Source organism: Notamacropus eugenii, chromosome 5, assembly GCF_028372415.1.
Source record: "Notamacropus eugenii isolate mMacEug1 chromosome 5, mMacEug1.pri_v2, whole genome shotgun sequence".
NCBI classification, from domain to species: domain Eukaryota; kingdom Metazoa; phylum Chordata; class Mammalia; order Diprotodontia; family Macropodidae; genus Notamacropus; species Notamacropus eugenii.
Genome location: NC_092876.1, coordinates 403,196,225 through 403,214,543, shown reverse-complemented (window position 1 = coordinate 403,214,543; position 18,319 = coordinate 403,196,225). Strand labels below are relative to the sequence as shown.

Sequence of the window (18,319 nt, the reverse complement as noted above, 5' to 3'; positions counted from 1 at the left end):
ATACATTTCTATAGAGAGAGACACAGAGATACAAATTCAAACTATTAATTGCCTTAGCTCAAATATCATCTTTTTCCAATCTGAACATAAACCAGCAGCTTTCTCTTTTTCAAGGAAAGAGTGAAAAGAAAGCTGAAAGATTACTTAGATTTTATTAAAGAAAATGTACAGAAATGTACGGAACAAAATGTAAAGAAATTTGGGATAATTTGTTGTTCAGTTTCTGACTCATTGCAACCCCATTTACCATAGCACATTAGGCTCTTCTGTCCTTCATTATTTCTCACAATCTGTGTTCATGTTTGTTGTTTCCATGACACTGTCTATCCATCTCATCGTCTGCTGTCCCATTCTCCTTGTGCCTTCAGTCTTTCACATCAGGGCTTTTTTTTTTCAGCGAATCCTGTGTTTTCATAATGTGGACCAAGTATTTAAGCTTCAGCTACAGTATTTGACCTTCCCGTGAATAGCCTGAATCAACTTAAGCATTGATTGATTTGGCTTCTTTCTGTCCAAAAGATTCTTAAAAGGCTTCTTCACCAGAAATTTGGGATAAAGCAATTGGATAGTTGTCATACGGTCCAATGATTCTTTCAGGAAAATTATGGGAAATAGGAGTGGTGGAAGAACAAGCCTTGTGCTACCATATTTTTTTCTAAACTTCAAAATCATGAGTTCTTAAGAAGCTTCAAATCCTTCAAGAAAAACAACGTTCTCCCTCTTCTTCCAATTTTTATGACTTTTATACTTACCAATTTGGATCAAGGTAGACGATAAAATTCCACAATTCAGTTACTATAATGATATTATAGAATAATGGGTCAGAAAAAAGAATTTTTTACTTTCTTAGACCTGGACAGGGGTTTACAGAAGAATTGTGTACATTTTAGGGCTCCATAATTTAGCAATGTGCAAAATCTACATATACATAACCCAAAAAACTAAAAATCTTAGCTGTGAAGAAAAATTTAAAAGTTTCCATTATTTAGTTCACAAAAAAGAAATTTAAAGTGTAAGTTCCTTAAAGTCCTCAAGAACCTGAATATTCTTTAAAAAAATAAATCTCTTCCTATCTTTTAACTATCTAATCTTTATCGATCTATCACCTGTCTCTATAAATCTGTATCTATACTGCATCTATCTTATCTAGCTCTATATATTTTGGACATTTGTATCATTCCTCTCCTTATTTGTTAGAACAAGATGTAGGTATATGAGTAGGTTTGTCATATTATTAAGATGATAAGTTTATGTTTTTTTTAATATATGTTATATTCACCTATTATGTCTTACCACTGAGGTAAGATAAAAAGAGCAGATGTGTTAATTGCAGCTTTGCAGGTTTACAATGGGAGTCTTCAGGAATCTGACAGTAATTAAAGGTCTTAAGCAGAGGTGTATTGGAGCCAACTCCAATTCACTGTCATTGTTAAATTTTCAACGTATTTAGAAATCCAAATTGCTAAATGCTACAAATAAGGACTTGATTTATTGTTTTATTGAGTCTCTAGATTTAAGAAAGTGATGGAGACAATATTAAAAATATAGACTAAACTTAATTGTGCACTATTTTTTTTTTCTGCAGAGTTGGTTAAACATTCACGAGAATACCCCTGGGCTTTTGGGTTGTTTTACCCATTGCCTTTCCTACAAACTTTTATTTTTGCTAAAACTTGTTTCAAGACAGAAAGAGGACTGGATGACCACTGTGCATGTATTGGCCATGTAGTGAGAAGAAAAACGGTATTTGTATATGATTCGTTTTCTTTCCTCTAGCTCTTAGTGAAACCCCAAACCTAAATATGAAAGTGAAATAGAATAAAAATAACCAAATTAAAAAGTAGTGACACCCCCAAATGAATCATTACAAGCCATCATTTAGTCCTTTTTTTTTAATAAATTAGTATTCATTCATCAACATTGCTCAGATTTTGTCTATCACTCAGTTTTGCTTTTTGTTTTTTCATGTCAAATAATACAAAAGAATATATACATAAATGTGCTTAAGCAAAACTGGGCTTTAATTTATCTTTTACAATGGGATGTCATTAACATAGGAGTTAGCTATCACAACACAGTTACCTATTTCTACTTCAGACTCTTCAGGCTGTAACTCAGGATAGTCCTGTAGTTGCCTTGAATGCCCTCATGGAGTTGTAAAGTGAAAATATGAAATGAAAATGAGAGCACACTTATGGGGCTAGTCCTGGGTGAGGCATGATAAGCAAACTAATCTCTGAGAATAAACCACTTGTCCAGGCAAGTTAATATGATTTTTTTTATAGACATCACGTTGCCTTCTAAGTGCAGTAGAAGAGGTAATTATTCAGTGGGCATCCTAGTGTCCTGGGGTTAGGGTGGGAGTGAGGAATCACTTCTAAAGATGTTACTTTCCAGTCTGATGAAATAACAAGAGTGAATTTCATAACGGATAGTAGGATAACCAAACTGATGGCCCAATATTCTTTTACTAAAAGTGTTCTAAATCATGCTTCAGTGTTATAAATCAAGTATCAGATTCAAATAATACTTGTGACACAGTTTATGTTTTCAAGCCAAGATATTCAAAATTGGGCATTTCCTCAGTTTAAAACATTGTCTCAAGGACAGATTGCCCAGAAAAACCAAATAGAAATAGCTTCAGGATGCCCCAAATGGTGCACCTAGAGCTGCAGAATGCTCACTCCTATCAAAGTGGTGCCCAGCCAGTCTGGCATTACCTCTGCAGTGTTCTAGGTGAAAACATTTATAAGCAAAGTTTGACAAAATAGGGTCTAGTGAAGGTTGTCACACAGAGATAGTCCAGCATAAGGGTAAGGCAGTGGCCTAAAAGTAAAGGGTATTGTGGGTATGACTTTTCTAACATAACTGACTGGAACTTCAGGACTTCCTAATTTTATTTGGGATTTCCTAACTTCATTTTAGGCTCTGGGATTTTAGTGAAAAGATTTACAAAAGTCACATATGATCCAGTCAATGAAACCCCATTAAGATGCTGGTTAGGGGCGACAAGAATAATACCTACTTATGAGGCTAACCATGCTATGGATCATGGATGGAAGATTTATGGTACGTCACAGGTGAGAATTACATAGGCTAAGAAGTCATAGGTGATTTATGGTCTGCACCATCAAATGGAATACCCACACCCACTGAAGTAATGTAATACAATTGGGTGACTATGAATTGACTCAAGAACTGAAGAGTCTGGGTAATTAGAAGACATACTTCACAAGAACTCTACTGTATATTTTGAGGACCTGTGAACATTTTTGAAATGACACATATATTAGCCTATCTAGAAATCCGAATATTATTTTTTAAATTCCTTTCAAATTCTCAGAAAAGTAATCACACAAGTCCCTTCACCAACCTTTTCTTTACAACCCTTGATGAGGCCTTACAACAGTCAAATTTTAACTCTAGAGTTCTGGCTTTGGGCCTCATCCATACAGCTCCTTCAGTGATTAGAACAGCTGCTGTGGGTTCATGAGAGGCCATGTTGTCCTGGAAATCTAAAGAAAAGAGTTGGGAAATGAATTCAACTAGTCTGGGTCATGATGGTAAAAAATGCTCATTCCCAAATTTTCTGCTGCTTTTAAAAACAAGTTTAGGTAGACTCTACAATTCTTTTTATCAGAAGAAAAACATTGTTTGCCCCTGAAATGGGTAAAGCAAACACATGCCCATGGATCTGAAAAAGTTTTTTATCTAATATATGTATGTATGCATGTATATATATATAGTTACAAATACAATATGTAGTATAGCCATTATATTTACTTCATTGCAATGTCTACAAAGTTGTGAATCCCAATCTCATCGCCAAATGCATATAAAAAGCTCAAAAGCTATTATTACCTACCATGCAAATTTATACCAAGGAAAACTTGTAAAGTGGATTGCAGGAGCTCTTTTGAGGTCTAGAGGTTCTCTGCCATTACTGTTCATGAACTTGAAGTTCACATATGTATATATTTTTAACTTCTCCCCACCCTCTCTTCCCCCTTCTCCTATCCTCAGGAAAGAATTAGTGGAACAGTTCTAAACAGTATGCATTGTGCATTTAAAGATTCCAAATGTCCACAATGAACTGCTGCTTTCTTCACATCCTTTTGCATTTCGAGTCCCTCATATGTGTGGAGCTCCAACCTTGAATCACTGGACACAGAAAAACAGTGGAAGTGTTGAAAAAGATATGATCTTCAGTAACATCTCTTTTCTTTAAAATGTTTACAATGGATAAGGCCACTCACAAGATTTTCTCAATCTGTTCATAATTTATAAATTCATATTGTTATCCTGAGAGTGCCAAAGAAAAACCCTAATGAGCACATATCTGTAAGAACCTGTATAGCCTTCATATAAATTAAAATTTGTGGAAAATCTGATTAATTTTTTTTTTGAGGGAGGGAGGAGGAAGAAGAGTGGAGAGAGATGGAAATGAAGGAGAGAAAGGGGAAAGAAAAAAATTAGGAATTGCTTTCAGCATTAGACTTTTTGTGTTCAATTTAATCCCAGAGTGAATCTAGCAGCTGTTATCTACTCCTTCAAATCAAAGGTTGTAATGACCACTGAAGGGAACTCCCATAGAAGTAATACTGGGCAACTTGTACATCCTTGTAACATCCCAGGTGGTATAGGTCCTATCAATATTGAAATGAAATCCAAGGGTCAGAGAGTTGGAAAAGAATCTGGCTAACTGCTCCTGTGTGTTGGACGGAACAGAGGCAGCTGGACATATGCAACATTTTGAGACGAGAGCAGCCAGAAATTCTATGGATTGGTTTCATCTCAAAAGGAAATTTAGCAGTTCTTTCCTGCACATTTTGCTTTTTTTTCTTCTCCAAATGCTTAATTCCACTTTGACACCTATTTATAGGACCGTAGTCATGTCCATTTATGGATGTCTGTGATAGAAATATTGTTTACAAAAAATATATCATCTTTTTTTTCATTAGAAAGATCTAGTTGTCTAAATAACAAGTTAAGGTTGCATCTATGAAACGAGTGCACCTTGACTTGTATCTACTAGCTTTAAAAAGTCGATAGGATGAGGAGATGGATTCAGAAAGAAACTAAAAAAAAATGAGCGTGCTGTTTTGTCAGGTTGATAATGTTTGCCTAAAAAATTGGCTGCATGTATTTGATGATGAAATGCCATGCATTAGTTAGTTTACTGATTGATTGCAGCATCCCAGTTGTACCAGGAGTGTTTCGATGTGCTCCTCGTGGCATATGTTGGACATGGAAATAAAGGCCATGAGTATATGTCTTGATTTTTGTGTTTCAACAGTAGAAGCATTTTAGCTTAAGTCTTATTCCAGATAATAAAAAAGTAGTCACATCACGTGAAGAAAAGATATGACATAGCATGCTGCCATAGTAGCAAGCATAAGAAAGAAAGTCTTCATAAAATATACATATGTATGCATATTATGCAAATATATTTTATAGTAACATACAATGTTTTAAGAATGTTGTATAATGTGAACAAAAATTTAAAAAAAATAAATCTAGATGGTTTCATGTTTGAGTAACAAATAACCTGAGACTTCTATACTTTCTGTTAGATATCAGTCTTAGAAATCTACGAGATGCAGAAGACATTTCTCAGTCATTAAAATGTCAACTAAAGTGATGTGAAAATGTGCTAAACTTTTCCCCTTAGTACAGCTAAGCTGGAATCAGTCCAAATGTACCAAAACAACAAAAAAATGAAATAAAAACCAACACAAAACTGTGTATTATAATACTCACAAATGAGATTCCTTTCACAACGGATGGATTTTGGAAAAGATGAGTGTTTGAACATATTAATGTGAGCTTCTGAAACAAAAGGACAGCTTTCTTTCTGTGACTATTTAATCCAAGTCGATGGTTACGGAAAAATGACACACATGGAAGACAAAAAGAAAACTTATATACCAAATGAGCAAAGAAAACTTAGCTCAGTAAAACAAAACATGAAATGAAAGAGAAGTGACTCATTTTAAACTAGCAGTACCACTGGGTGGGTTTTTGAAGAGTATGTTAGCTTTAAGTAATCAAGGTTTTGAAAACCTGTACTGAAAATGTCTAATTTATGATAACTTAAGACATATTTAGGGGTGATATTATGTAATGCTCCCTCATTCTTAGGGTGAAATATTTAGATGATATCTGCCCCTTTCAATTAAAAAAATGCACCCACTTCCTTTGATATGCATTCTGTGTTAAATTGTCCATAGCTGCTGAATGTATACATGTATGTGCATTTGTATTACATACACATAATTACATAGACCTGTGTATATAAACATATGCACATACATTCTCATATACATGTGTATTTATATATATATGTTGAGAAAGTTCACATATATATACAATTGCGTATGTATATATATGTGTGTATGTGTGAGAGTGTGTGTGTATTTATATATAGGTATAAAAATGACAAGCAGAGTAATATTTCACTCAGTGTTAAATGAAGTCTGTGAAAAACCAAGTATAGTCACTCAGTTAACATAGTACAGCCAGTAAATCAGGTTGAAAAGAGAAAAAGTAAATGGAAACACAATCCTTGACCATCTGTCTATGGCATTGACATCTGTTAAGTCGGGGATTTTTATTTTGAGCTGTGAAGACCTCCTCCGTAAATGGGTCTTCTTGTGCGGGATGTTTCTGTCCCCCATGTGTCGCCCATGCCCTTCTCGAGGCATGCTTTGTTTCCTGTACTGGATTCCTGAGTTGTCGAAGGATATTGCTGAATTCCTGGAATCCCCAACGCCTCCTGTGACCTCATTCACTTCATTGTGAATTTCAAGTGACGTTAACAGAATGTTTCCATGAGCATCCACCTAATTGGAAGAGATATCACATCATCAGACAACTCAAGTGCCAATAAATTTAATTTTCATATTCTAAACAGGCCAGGCTATTTAATTTATTTGATTCTGAGCATATCATGGGAAATTACATATCTGTCATATCCAGTGCTGCATTTAATTGAGAAATGTCTATCTGCCTTGACTTAAAAAAACCTTATGTATTATAATAAATAAAATAAGAGAACTTATTAAAATAGAAATTCTACAATAAGAATGCAACACACTATTAGAAAACTGAAGGCCAAATTTCTCATTTTTATCAATTTCCTTTGAAAGGTATCCTTCAATATTTAGCTATTTCATTCACGATAGGTTACTTAAAACATTGCAGTTTTCTCACCACTATGCTCTTTTGTTCTACTTTGGAAGAGAAGCTTCCTCCTTCAGATGCCTCTCTTACTGTAATGGATGCAACTTGGTCTAGCCTATGGAGTGGCAGTACATTTCTAAACAGACTAGGAGTATGTTCTATCAAATAAAAATCTACTTGGAATACTGAGATAATTTTTAACTACAGAATCAAGATGTAGGATGTATCTAGGTGTGGGCAATGGTTGAACCACTCTCCGAGTAATGGTGAGGATATGAATATACTCAAAGTAATGATTCAAGTGCCACCTGTCAAGTCAGCGATAACCTAGATATAGCCTTTTAAACTCAACAAGTCTCTTGCAATGCTTAGCTCATTTTGTGTTGGTAGAATCTCAAATACCCTGCCATTCCTTTACTATAACGCCACTCCAACTACCTGGAATACAACTGATATGTGTGTTTTGAAACTCATTTATTTGTTCTGGGTCCAAATTTATTGACATATTTCCTGGAGAAATTATAACCAGATCACTTGGTTGTCTAGAAATATTAATCCCTCTGGGGCCATTACTAAAGCCCTTTAGAAACCTCAGAGTTAATAGATTGCCTCTGCTAAGCAAGGAAGATATGGTGAATGTAGTGGTCCAGATAACCTAGTTCCTCAATCCACCTCTTCACTGTGGGTCACACACCATTGTGGGTAGACTATGCAATTTTCTCCTGAAAATCTCCTGAAGATTTGGGTAGGAAGGTCACAAGGTACAGGGGCAAGAACAATGGCTCTATAGTCAGAAAACTTGGGTGCAGATCCCACTTCTGGTATTAACTCCTTATGTGACCTCAGGTAAGTCAATTAATTTCCCTGAGTCGCAACATTCTTCCTCATTTGCAAAATGATGGAGTTGGACCAGATGACTTCTGAGGTCCCTTCCAGTCTGAGATATATGATCCTATAATACCTCCATGCAAAAGCCCTGGTATGTGTTTATGTGGTGGGAAAACACATAGACAATATTCTCCTAACTTTTATGGCAACCAGGCAAATGTTGCCTTCAAAATGTTTTCTTACTCATTAACTAATTTATGTCTTGCATAATAATTAAAATTCTTATCTTCATAGTGTAGGAATGGATTTTAGAGGTCATCCAGTGTCAACCACTGTCCTGATTTAAGGATGAATCTTATCTATAGTATCTCAGAGATCAACCCACCCCATGAAGCCTTCCTGTGATGGAAAGAATTACATCATATTAGATCATTTCATTTCCAGAATGTTTCAATTATTAAAAAGTAAATATGATATAGTGGTCTCAGAGATTGAAAGACTTGGATTCAAATGCGCCTCTGATATATAATGGCTGTGTGACCTTAAGTAAGACTAAATTGCGGAGAAGGTGTCAACTTTCATTGATTGAAGGAATTTACTCAATCAATGAAATCTCAGTTCCACTCTTTATTCCTATTCTTATTTAATCATTTGGTAGTTGTGATGGTGGGTGTTATTCTTATATTTAGAAAAAAAAAAACTACTTTTCTGTAACATACAACCATTTGGTTCAGTTTTACTCTCAAGGCAAAAAGATCAAGGATAATCTAGTTTGAATAGGGTACCTTGGTGGCTCAGCAGATAGAGTCCTGGGTTTGAAGTCAGGAAAATTCATCTTCATGAGTTCAAATCTGGATTCAGACACTTACTAACCCTAGGTAAGTCATTTAATCCCATTTGCCTCAGTTTTATCATCTATAAAATGAGCTGGAGAAGGAAATGGCAAATCACCTTAGAATCTTTGCTAAGAAAATTGCAGATGGGATTACAAAGAGTTAGAAATGACTGAAAAATGACCGAACAAAAGCTGTCTATTTCAAATATGTCAAACCTTCAAACTGTAATCACCTCATAGTATACCCAGACTTTCATCATCCAAAGTAAACCTTAACAGTTCTTTCTTATTTTAGTTCCCTATATCCCCAATATTGTTCCTCTAGACTCATTCTACTATGTGAGTGTGACTTCTAAGTTATGACATTCAGAATTGAGACATATGTAGCTTGATGTGCAATCATCTTTTTTCTGTTCCAGTATGGAAATACTTGTCTTAAGTTCAGAATAAAATAAATACAATTTAAAAAACCCAATAGAATCCTTATCATCAGGGTTGTGCCGGAGTCAGTTTAAAATGACTTGTAAGAGTTGACGACTAAACTTTCAGTGTGTGCGTTTACACCTCAGAAATTGACAGTTGTTCCAAATTAGGTATGATCTATAATTTGCTTGTTTTTCTAAACTTGAGAAAGCATTAATAATGCAGATTGTACTTAAAAGTGTGTGTGCATACATTCCCAGTCTGGTTTTAAAATATTTTCTACACACCTCTGATTTGCTCTATAAACACTGCTTGAACTCAGCAGGAGTGCAATTGAATGTTAAGGGAATGAAGTTATCACTGGACTGGAGGCTAATAATAACATTAACTATATTTATGTAGTTCTTTAAGGTTTTCAAACATCCATTGTATCACTTGAGCTTCACAACACCCCTGCTCAGAACACTTGCTCTAGTTTTTTTAGTATCCTAGGAGCATCAATGTTCCTAGGATGGTCATTGATGGTCACTCATTCTTGGTCTTATGCTTGTTTATTCTCAAATGTAGGTAAGAATTTATTTTATGAAAAGTCTCATATGCAAGTTATTATTGGTAAACTTGCTGCAGCACATTTACACTCATTATAAGTCTTACTGCACTTTGAATTATGTGCATCTTAAATCTTCTGAGCTCATTCATCGAGCTCTGTGATTCATAGTTATATAGCACTATTCATTAAGTATTAGTGTTAAAGTGGCTCCCTATCTCCTCCAAGATTAAATACGAAAAGGCTGTTGGGCATTCAAAGCCCTTCATTACTTTTCCTTCCCCAGACCTTCCCAATCTTCTAATGCCTTATTATATCCCTCCATACACTCTCTGATCCAGAGACACTAGCCTGCTTAAGGTTCCATTAATAATATACCCCATCTCTTGGCTCTGGGCATTTTCTTTGATTGCCCCTTATGGCTGGAATGCTTTCTTTCTCTACTCTTCTTTATCTCCCTACTTCCCTGGCTTCCTTCAAGTCCTAAATAAAACCTCACTTCCTATAGGAAGCCTTTTCCTATTCCCCTTAATTCTAGTGCCTTTCCCCCATTAAGTATTTTCTGTCTATGCTTGTTGGCACATTCCTTTCTGTTTATTCTCTCTTTCATTATATTTTGAACTCCTTTAGTGGGACTATCTCTTGCCCTTCTTTGTATCACCAGTGCTTAGCGCAGTATCTTACAGTTAGTAGGCACTTAATAAATGCTGATTGACCAACTCACTTATTCACGGACTGTCATGTGGTCTGAGTTTATTGAAAATATGCTTAATTTTATCTAATTAAATCCAGTTCTATCACCTCCTCCTACTTGAATCACTTCACTTTCCATCTACAATGCCAATTTGTACTGAAAGAACATTGCAAAGGTCCATAAATCCAGCTGCATATCAAAGTCAATATGAATTTTCCATCCACTTTGTTTTGATGCAAATGGTTAGACTAATCTCTTCCTTTCTGATATATATTGTATAAGAAGATGTTATAGTTTCATAAGTCTTAATGCAATCAATGTGATACACCAATGTGACATGCCAGTAAAAGCATCTGAATACAATGTAATATCCCATAGAGCATTTAGAGGGCCTTACCATCATTAGAGACATTTTTTTTTTTTTACTCTCTAGGCTATATATTTCATGGCAAAAACACAGAATATCTCTCAGTCTCTTGTGCTTCCTATTGACTTTCATAGTGATCGCAGTAGTGTGGGTAGCAGGGTGAGGAAGAAAGAGAGAGAGGGAGAGAGGAGAGAGAGAGAGAGAGAGAGAGAGAGAGAGAGAGAGAGAGAGAGAGAGAGAGAGAGAGAGAGAGGAGAGGAGGATAAATGTGCAAAGAGTGCAGATGATGTTTAAATAGAATTCTTAGAAATCCACAAATATAAATCAAGCAGTTGGTGCTCTCAGTATACCCTGGGCATATAAAAATCCCGGTTCTATACTAGTAATTAGTTACATACTAGTCATCTATAAAGCTTGCATTAAGTACTTTTGGCTATCATATCAGGCTATTGAAACATACTGAGCAAGAAGTCCACTAAAAACCTTTTTTAATGGAATTACAAAAAAAAAATTCCTACTGATGCGTTTTCCTTTCTTCAAACCACATAATCATATCCCAATAAACCACACCACTATCCTGAACTCTCCTTTGTAACAAAGAAAACTAGTTCAGCAAAATCAATTGATTTTAGTGATCATATCTTTCAATGTATGCCATCCTTGGTATCTACAGCACCCGCCTATCCCCTTTACTGAGAGGGAGAAGCATCTTTCATCCTTTATCCTCTGGAACCAACTTTGGTCATTGCATTTGATCTGAATTTAGCTACCTTTTAATGTCATTTTCAATCATATTATTTGGTGTCATTGTGTGGGTAATTCTCTTAGGTTTATTTTCTTTGCTCTATATCTATTCATATACGTCTTCTCGTGTTTCTATAAATTCTTCATATTTGTCTTTTCTTCCAGTGTAATAATATTTCATTACATCAATATACTGGTTTGATTAGCCATTCCCTAATCAATCAACAAGCATTTATGAAACGCTTCTTAAGTGTCAGGATCTGCGCTAGGCAATGTAGATATAAACACAAAGAAACAAAAAAACTATTTAAACAGTTTATGTTCTGTCCATGAGGAAGAATATGAATATATATGGATATATAGTGAATGAAAATAAAATTATATGCAGATAAATATAATATAATTCAAAATGAGATAATTATGGAGGACATTAGAATTTGAGAAAGATTGGGAAAGGTTTCATGAAGGAGAGAATGCATTCTAGGCATGAGATAAAGGCAGTATAAAGACAGAGACAGGAGTTAAAGTGCCATGTGTGAAAAACAAACTGGCTAGTTTGACTGAGTCATTAAGTGAAATAAGAGGAATCAATGTAAAAGAGCCTGAAAAGATAGACTATGGCCACCTTGTAAAGGACATTAAAAGAGAAATTTATTATTTTTATCTTCCAGACAAAAGGGAACCACTGGAATTTATTGAATGGAAGAGAGATATATTTAGATCTAGATTTCAGAAAAGTCCATTTGGCAGCTGTGGGGAAGATGGACAGGGTGTGCAGGAAGCTCAATTTGGAACTCAACGTATTGTAATTGTTTAGGCTTCACCCTGGCCACTCTATTTTAGGACTTCTCTGACTGACTTCTCCATTGGCCCCCAAGAAGCTCACTACGGGGACAACCTCATCATCCTGTAACATCTTATCAGCTTTGACATGCTACCTTATCACTATCCTCTGGCATTCTGATTGGAGGGTAGGACCATGAACTCTAAACCTCCATTTAAAGTGAGAGGCATCTCCATATTTCTCACCTGGATGCTCTGATGTATGGATACAATAACTTTCTTACTGACTTTCTTACTTTTCTTACTTACTTCTCAACCGTACCCAGGAGTTGGATATTTTCCCCACCCCCACCTCTCCCTCAGTGGTTTCTTTTCACTTCCCTTTTGTGTTTTGTCTCCCCTTACATTAGATTGGAAGATTCTTGAGGGCAGGGACCATCTTTATTCATATTTGTATCCCAGTGCCCAGTGCCCAGTGCTTTAGTACTGGGCAATAAATGTTTATTTACTATTGACTGAAATAGTGAGGACTTGAATTAAGGTAGTGGCTACATGTGAGTAGACAAAAGGGATCAGATGAGAGAGATCCTATATAGAGAGAAATGGTAAGATTTGGCAACTGATTAAATTATATAGTATAAAGGAGAACAAGGAAATGAGAATAATGCTGTGGTTTAATATATGCTCATTTACTTCTAGTCTTCTGTTGTTGAAAAATATTACTATGAATACTTTGTTATATGGGCTTTGATTTTTGCGTAAATCCATTTCAAGCTATTTCTATCCTACCTCACCATGTTATGATAAGGCCCAAATGAGATAATAATAAAAATTCAAATTTATGTAGCAGTTTAAGGTTTGTAAAATGCTTTATTTATATTCATTTGCATATAATTATTCTATTTCATTTGAAAGTTTTTGAAGTGCCATCTAAATACTTGTTATTATTCTTTCTCTAATTGCTACTATTGAGGCAGTGTCCCTAGGTACAGTGATTTTTTTTTTTTCTATTCCAATAGCACTGATGGGTCAACTTCCTCAAAAAGATGAATCTGTTGTTAACTTGTGGCCACAGGCCGGGTTTGAAATAGCAACAGTCAGGGCGCCAACATTCCCAATCCTTCTTCTCTGGCATGCTAGAGAAAAGGGCGTTGACTGTCTGGCTGCCTGCCTTCCATTCCTAGCAAGAATTAGGAACCTTTAGAAGAAAGAAAGATTGTGAGTTCATGTTGATATCAGGCTCTTTTAATGGGGAGGAGAATGCAGAATATGTATATGTGTTCCATTGACTCCTGGATTTTGGCAGCAGAAGGAAAATGGAAGTAAATGATACTTTATAAATAACATTACAAGAAACCATTTCTCTGGGCTTGAGTGAGTTATTTTGAGATAGAAACGTGAAGCACTGGATTATCACTGTGAGGGGACTTAATAAACAGCAGCCATCAATGAGATTTTTCAAAAATAGGCCATATTTTAAATAGAAATATTTAAGCTGTAAGCTGCTTTGCCCATGGTTAAAGAATTACTAAAGAGTAAGTTAAAATATGACTCTGAGAATAGTTCAAAAAAATTAACATCATAGATGTAGCTTCTTCATAATGTAATGGAGTTTGCTAAATATTTATCAAAACTTCAAAGAATTTAATATATCTTGTCATTTTTACTTTGGTAATGTCTCCCAAATACATCTCATTCTTTTCACTCACTCAGCCAATAGACTAAGAGTCAGGAAGACCTGAGTTCAAATTCTACCTCTAACGTTTACTAGCTGCATGACCCTTGACAAATTATTTGCCCTGTCTGTGTCTCAGTTTTCTTGTCTGTTAAATGAAGTAATTGGACTTGATGGCTTCTCAGGTTCCTTCCAGTTCTAAAATCTAAAGTCTTATAATCAATGACATATCATTACTATAGTTCAGGCTTTAATTACCCCTACGATGGACAATAGGAGGCAGTAGTTACTTCTTTCTGACTCCAAGGCAAGATCTGCTACATAATCCTGCCTTTCCAATGGAATGTTTTCATAAAGACTTTGTAAAGATAATAAAAGAACCAAACAGATTAATGATTATGATATTAGACAGACTGCTTTCTCCCTCTCAATGGTAATAAGATATATGATTTCCTCCCCACAAACACTTGGTATCTTCCTTTATTTATGATATCTTAAGAACTGATCCCTTGATATCATCAAACTGTACTTTATTTGGCACATACCTTTCCTGCATATATTTGATCTGGTCCAGATATTTTTCTTGTTTGTCATCATTGGTGGCATTTCTCTTCCTACATCACATTAAGGATATTATAAAGTAATATAAAATCCAAATATAGTAGTTCTACTCTTCTTGATGGAGAAAAAGTTCATTAAAGAAATTTTGACAGAACTTTTCTATTTTTTAAAAGCTTATTATTCTTCCAGTTTGAGTTTTAGATATGGTCTAACTTAATTATATCTCTTGCTAAGCTTTCCATAAACTTGTTTAATCTCTCCAAAGCTTCTTGCTCTTCTACAAATGAGTTTATCTTTTGGACTCATTTTCCTTCATGGCCATATCCCTCTGATTGACCAGATCAATTATATGAAGGCAGAGGTGAGTTTTAAGGACTTCCGTTGTAATTGAGCAACAATTTTAATATATCCTTTGTTGTTATATCCCTTATGCATTTTTCAGTGTCAAGAGCTTATGTGATAAATCTAGTTAAAATTGTTTTAATTATGTATCATATACTTCTTTTCTTATGACAATTGCCAAAATATTTAAAGAGCTAAGTAAAAGCCAGACATTGTGTTGCACCTCTGTAACTTCAGCTCTCAGGAAGGCTGAGGCTGATGGATTTCTTGAGTTATTGAGTTCTAAAGTGTGTCCATGCTAATTTCAACATTAATATAGTGAGACCCTAGACCATAGGTCAGTGGAATTGCCTATAGAAGGGCAAAGGAGCACAGGTTAGAAACGGAGCAAGTCAAAGTTCCCCTGCATATCAGTAGTGAGACTGAGTCTACAAGTATGCCTTTCACTTTCAGCATGGGAAGATGAGAAGACTTAGTCTTAAAAAAAAAATCTCAGGAGAAGAGAAATTGGATTTATTCCTTCTGAGTCTTGATGGGAGAATTAGGAACAGTAGTTCCAAATTAGGGAAGCTGACTTTGGCTTTGAAATAACCTATAAGAACTTCCTTCCCTATAATAACTTTTGCGTAGGTAGAGTAGTCAGGAAATAAAATAGATTGTGTCATGAAGCAATGAGTAGGTCAACACTCAAAACATTTAAGGAGATATTGTATGACCATTTGGGAATGTTATAGAGGGAATTTCTCCAGTGAGGAGGGATTTTGCTTTAATAATACCTAAGCTAAGATCCGTACAAGATCTAGAATTCATTATTCACCTATCAACTTAAAAGACCTGAAAAATGAAATACCATCATTGACAATTCCTCTCTGCTAAGGGTATTATCTCTTTCCTAGTGCATAACAATTATATAGTAAAACCACCTTATAAATAATAGTTCAATGGACTATAAAAAGCATGTTTTATGAAAGAGGCTCCAAATTAGCCAAAACCTCTTCCTAAGGCAAAGGAAAGGAATATTTGGCAAGACTATTTATTCAAGCCATCTGTGAATGGTTCTAATGATTCATAGCTTCTGCAGGTCTCTAAAAAGTATTTGGCTTACCATCTCTAATTTATTTCTGTCACCCCACTGAAAAGTTTAAGTGTTGCCCTTCAGAGATAAAGATGAAGCTAATGGATGAACTTTTAATTGCTTCTCTGAAATTGTGATATTTACATTTGTCATATCCATCTTAAAATACTATAAACTCCATGTGAGGAAGGGTCATCGTATTTCCATCTCACCATGTACCCAGCACACAACTTTACATAGGGCAGGTACTTCATTTTAAGTTGAATGAGTGCATTACTTTAACCACATAGTTTTGTTAGGTGATCATATTGTTAACTATTTAATTTAATAATCAATTTGTGAGTTGTTACTATGTACAGAGTCAAGTTCTAGGCCCTCAAGAAGACAGAAAACTTTAGAAGACTTGATTCCTATCCTTATAGAAGTAGAGGAGAGTGAGCAAAATGGATAAGAGAACATACCATTCAAAATCGGTTGTTTGGAAAAGAGCACATGTTAGCTGTCTCCCAATATTTGATATATAGTTATAGAAGAAGAAGCAAATTTGTTATTTGCATAGGCTGGAATCACGAAGAATGAGCAGAAATTTCAAACAGATTTCAACTCAAAACAGGGAAAAATGTAAATAATATAAAATAAATACAAATGATATAATAGAAATATAATTAATACATAAAATATAGTGAGAAAAATTTATAAAAATCAGAGGTATCCAAAAATAAAATGCATTGCATTTAGGAGTACTGATTTTTTCAGTCAATGGAGAACTTCAAGAGGCATGTGGGAGATGAATCATTGGGTAAATTGTAGAAAATATTCCTATTCAGATATGGTTGGAGTATATAAACTCTCAGGTTCACTCTAACCCTCAGACTCAAGGAATCTATGACACATATAAGCATAACCCAAAATAATATATGCTAAGTATATTGGAAAAGAATAAACGAAATTCTATGATCATTATCAACTGGGTAGTCAAAGACTTCCATGAAGAAGTGGCACGTTTGATTTGGTTTTTAAAGGATAGGTAGGAACAGGGGAAGGCAATATTACAAGAAGAGGAACTACTGTGAAGAAAGGTTCAGAACTATGAAGGCTGGGTTTTGGGGAACTGACACTAGGTCGAATGACTGGAATACATGCATATGTAGAAAGTTAGTATTAAATAAAGTTGAATAGGAAGAATAGGGTTAGTCAAATATAAGTTCTTTCAAATCAACATACACTTAATTTTGTTAGGGCAGTGACTACTAACTCGTGTCTTTTAAAAGAAATCTCCAACATGTATAGTGTCATGAACATAGCAGGTGCTTCATAAATGTTTGTTGAATTGAATTTACAGGTTGTGAAGGGTAATGACTACTGAACAAAATTTAGAATTTTTTACTCAGTAGACAATGAGGAGCTATCACACACACACATATTGGCCAACTATGTCTCAAGAAAAATAGTCTGATAATTTTTTTCTCATATAATGGATTTGAAAAAGGAAAGAGAAGTGGGAAAACTTGTTGTGTAACTACTATAATAATGCAAGTATGTAATAATGAAAGCCTCTTTTAGGGTATTAGCAGTGAGAATAAGAGAAGAGATGGGTAGCCTTAATGCATGAGGTCAGGCAGAAGATTAGGTTGGGGATAATGATATTAGGCTGAGTTTGGAACTTGCTGGGTTTGAGGTACCAGTGGATTGTCCAGATAGAAATGTGTTATAGGTGGTCAGGGATGCAAGTCTAAAGCTCAGAGAAAGATCATAATTGGAGTTAGAGATTTGGGAGTCATTTGGGTAGAAGTGGAAAATCAACACCTTTAGCTTCAATAAAATTTCTGAGAGACAAAATAAAAAGAAAACATAAGAGGACCAAGAACAGAACTTTGGGGAGTAGAAGACGCTCAGGTCTCTAGTTGGAAAAGTCAAGAGCTTGACAAGCAACGAGTCAACAAAAAAGTTAATTAGATGTAGCAAGAAGAACTAGAAGAGAGCTGTCTACTGAAAGACAAGAGAGTTTTCATCAGGAAGTGATCAATAGTGTCAAATACTCTGGAAAGTTCAAAATGAACATTGAACTTCTGTTTGGAAAGGAGAGAGAAATTTCGACCAAGAAGTGAATGTAAAAATTGTATTTGAAGACTGACTAGCAATAGCCAAAGGTGTTTAAATCTGATGCTGTGGTGGGGAGTGAAGGAAAGTGGACCTCAGGTTCCTCATCTGTAAAAATGAAGGGGACAGATAAGATGATCAAAGAAGCCCCTTCTAGATGTAG

At 35.1% G+C, this 18,319-nt stretch overlaps 1 protein-coding gene across 1 annotated transcript in view; it reads right to left on the bottom strand.

The window, feature by feature from the left end:
• Positions 1-1,812: 1,812 nt before the first annotated feature.
• GABRB3 (gamma-aminobutyric acid type A receptor subunit beta3) overlaps positions 1,813-18,319 on the bottom strand; it is a 258,786-nt gene continuing 242,279 nt past the window's right edge. Inside the window, exon 9 of the mRNA XM_072614583.1 lies at positions 1,813-6,842. Within this exon, the coding sequence (XP_072470684.1) occupies positions 6,501-6,842 (342 nt within the window). The 3' untranslated portion in view covers positions 1,813-6,500. The remainder of the gene's footprint in view (positions 6,843-18,319) is intronic.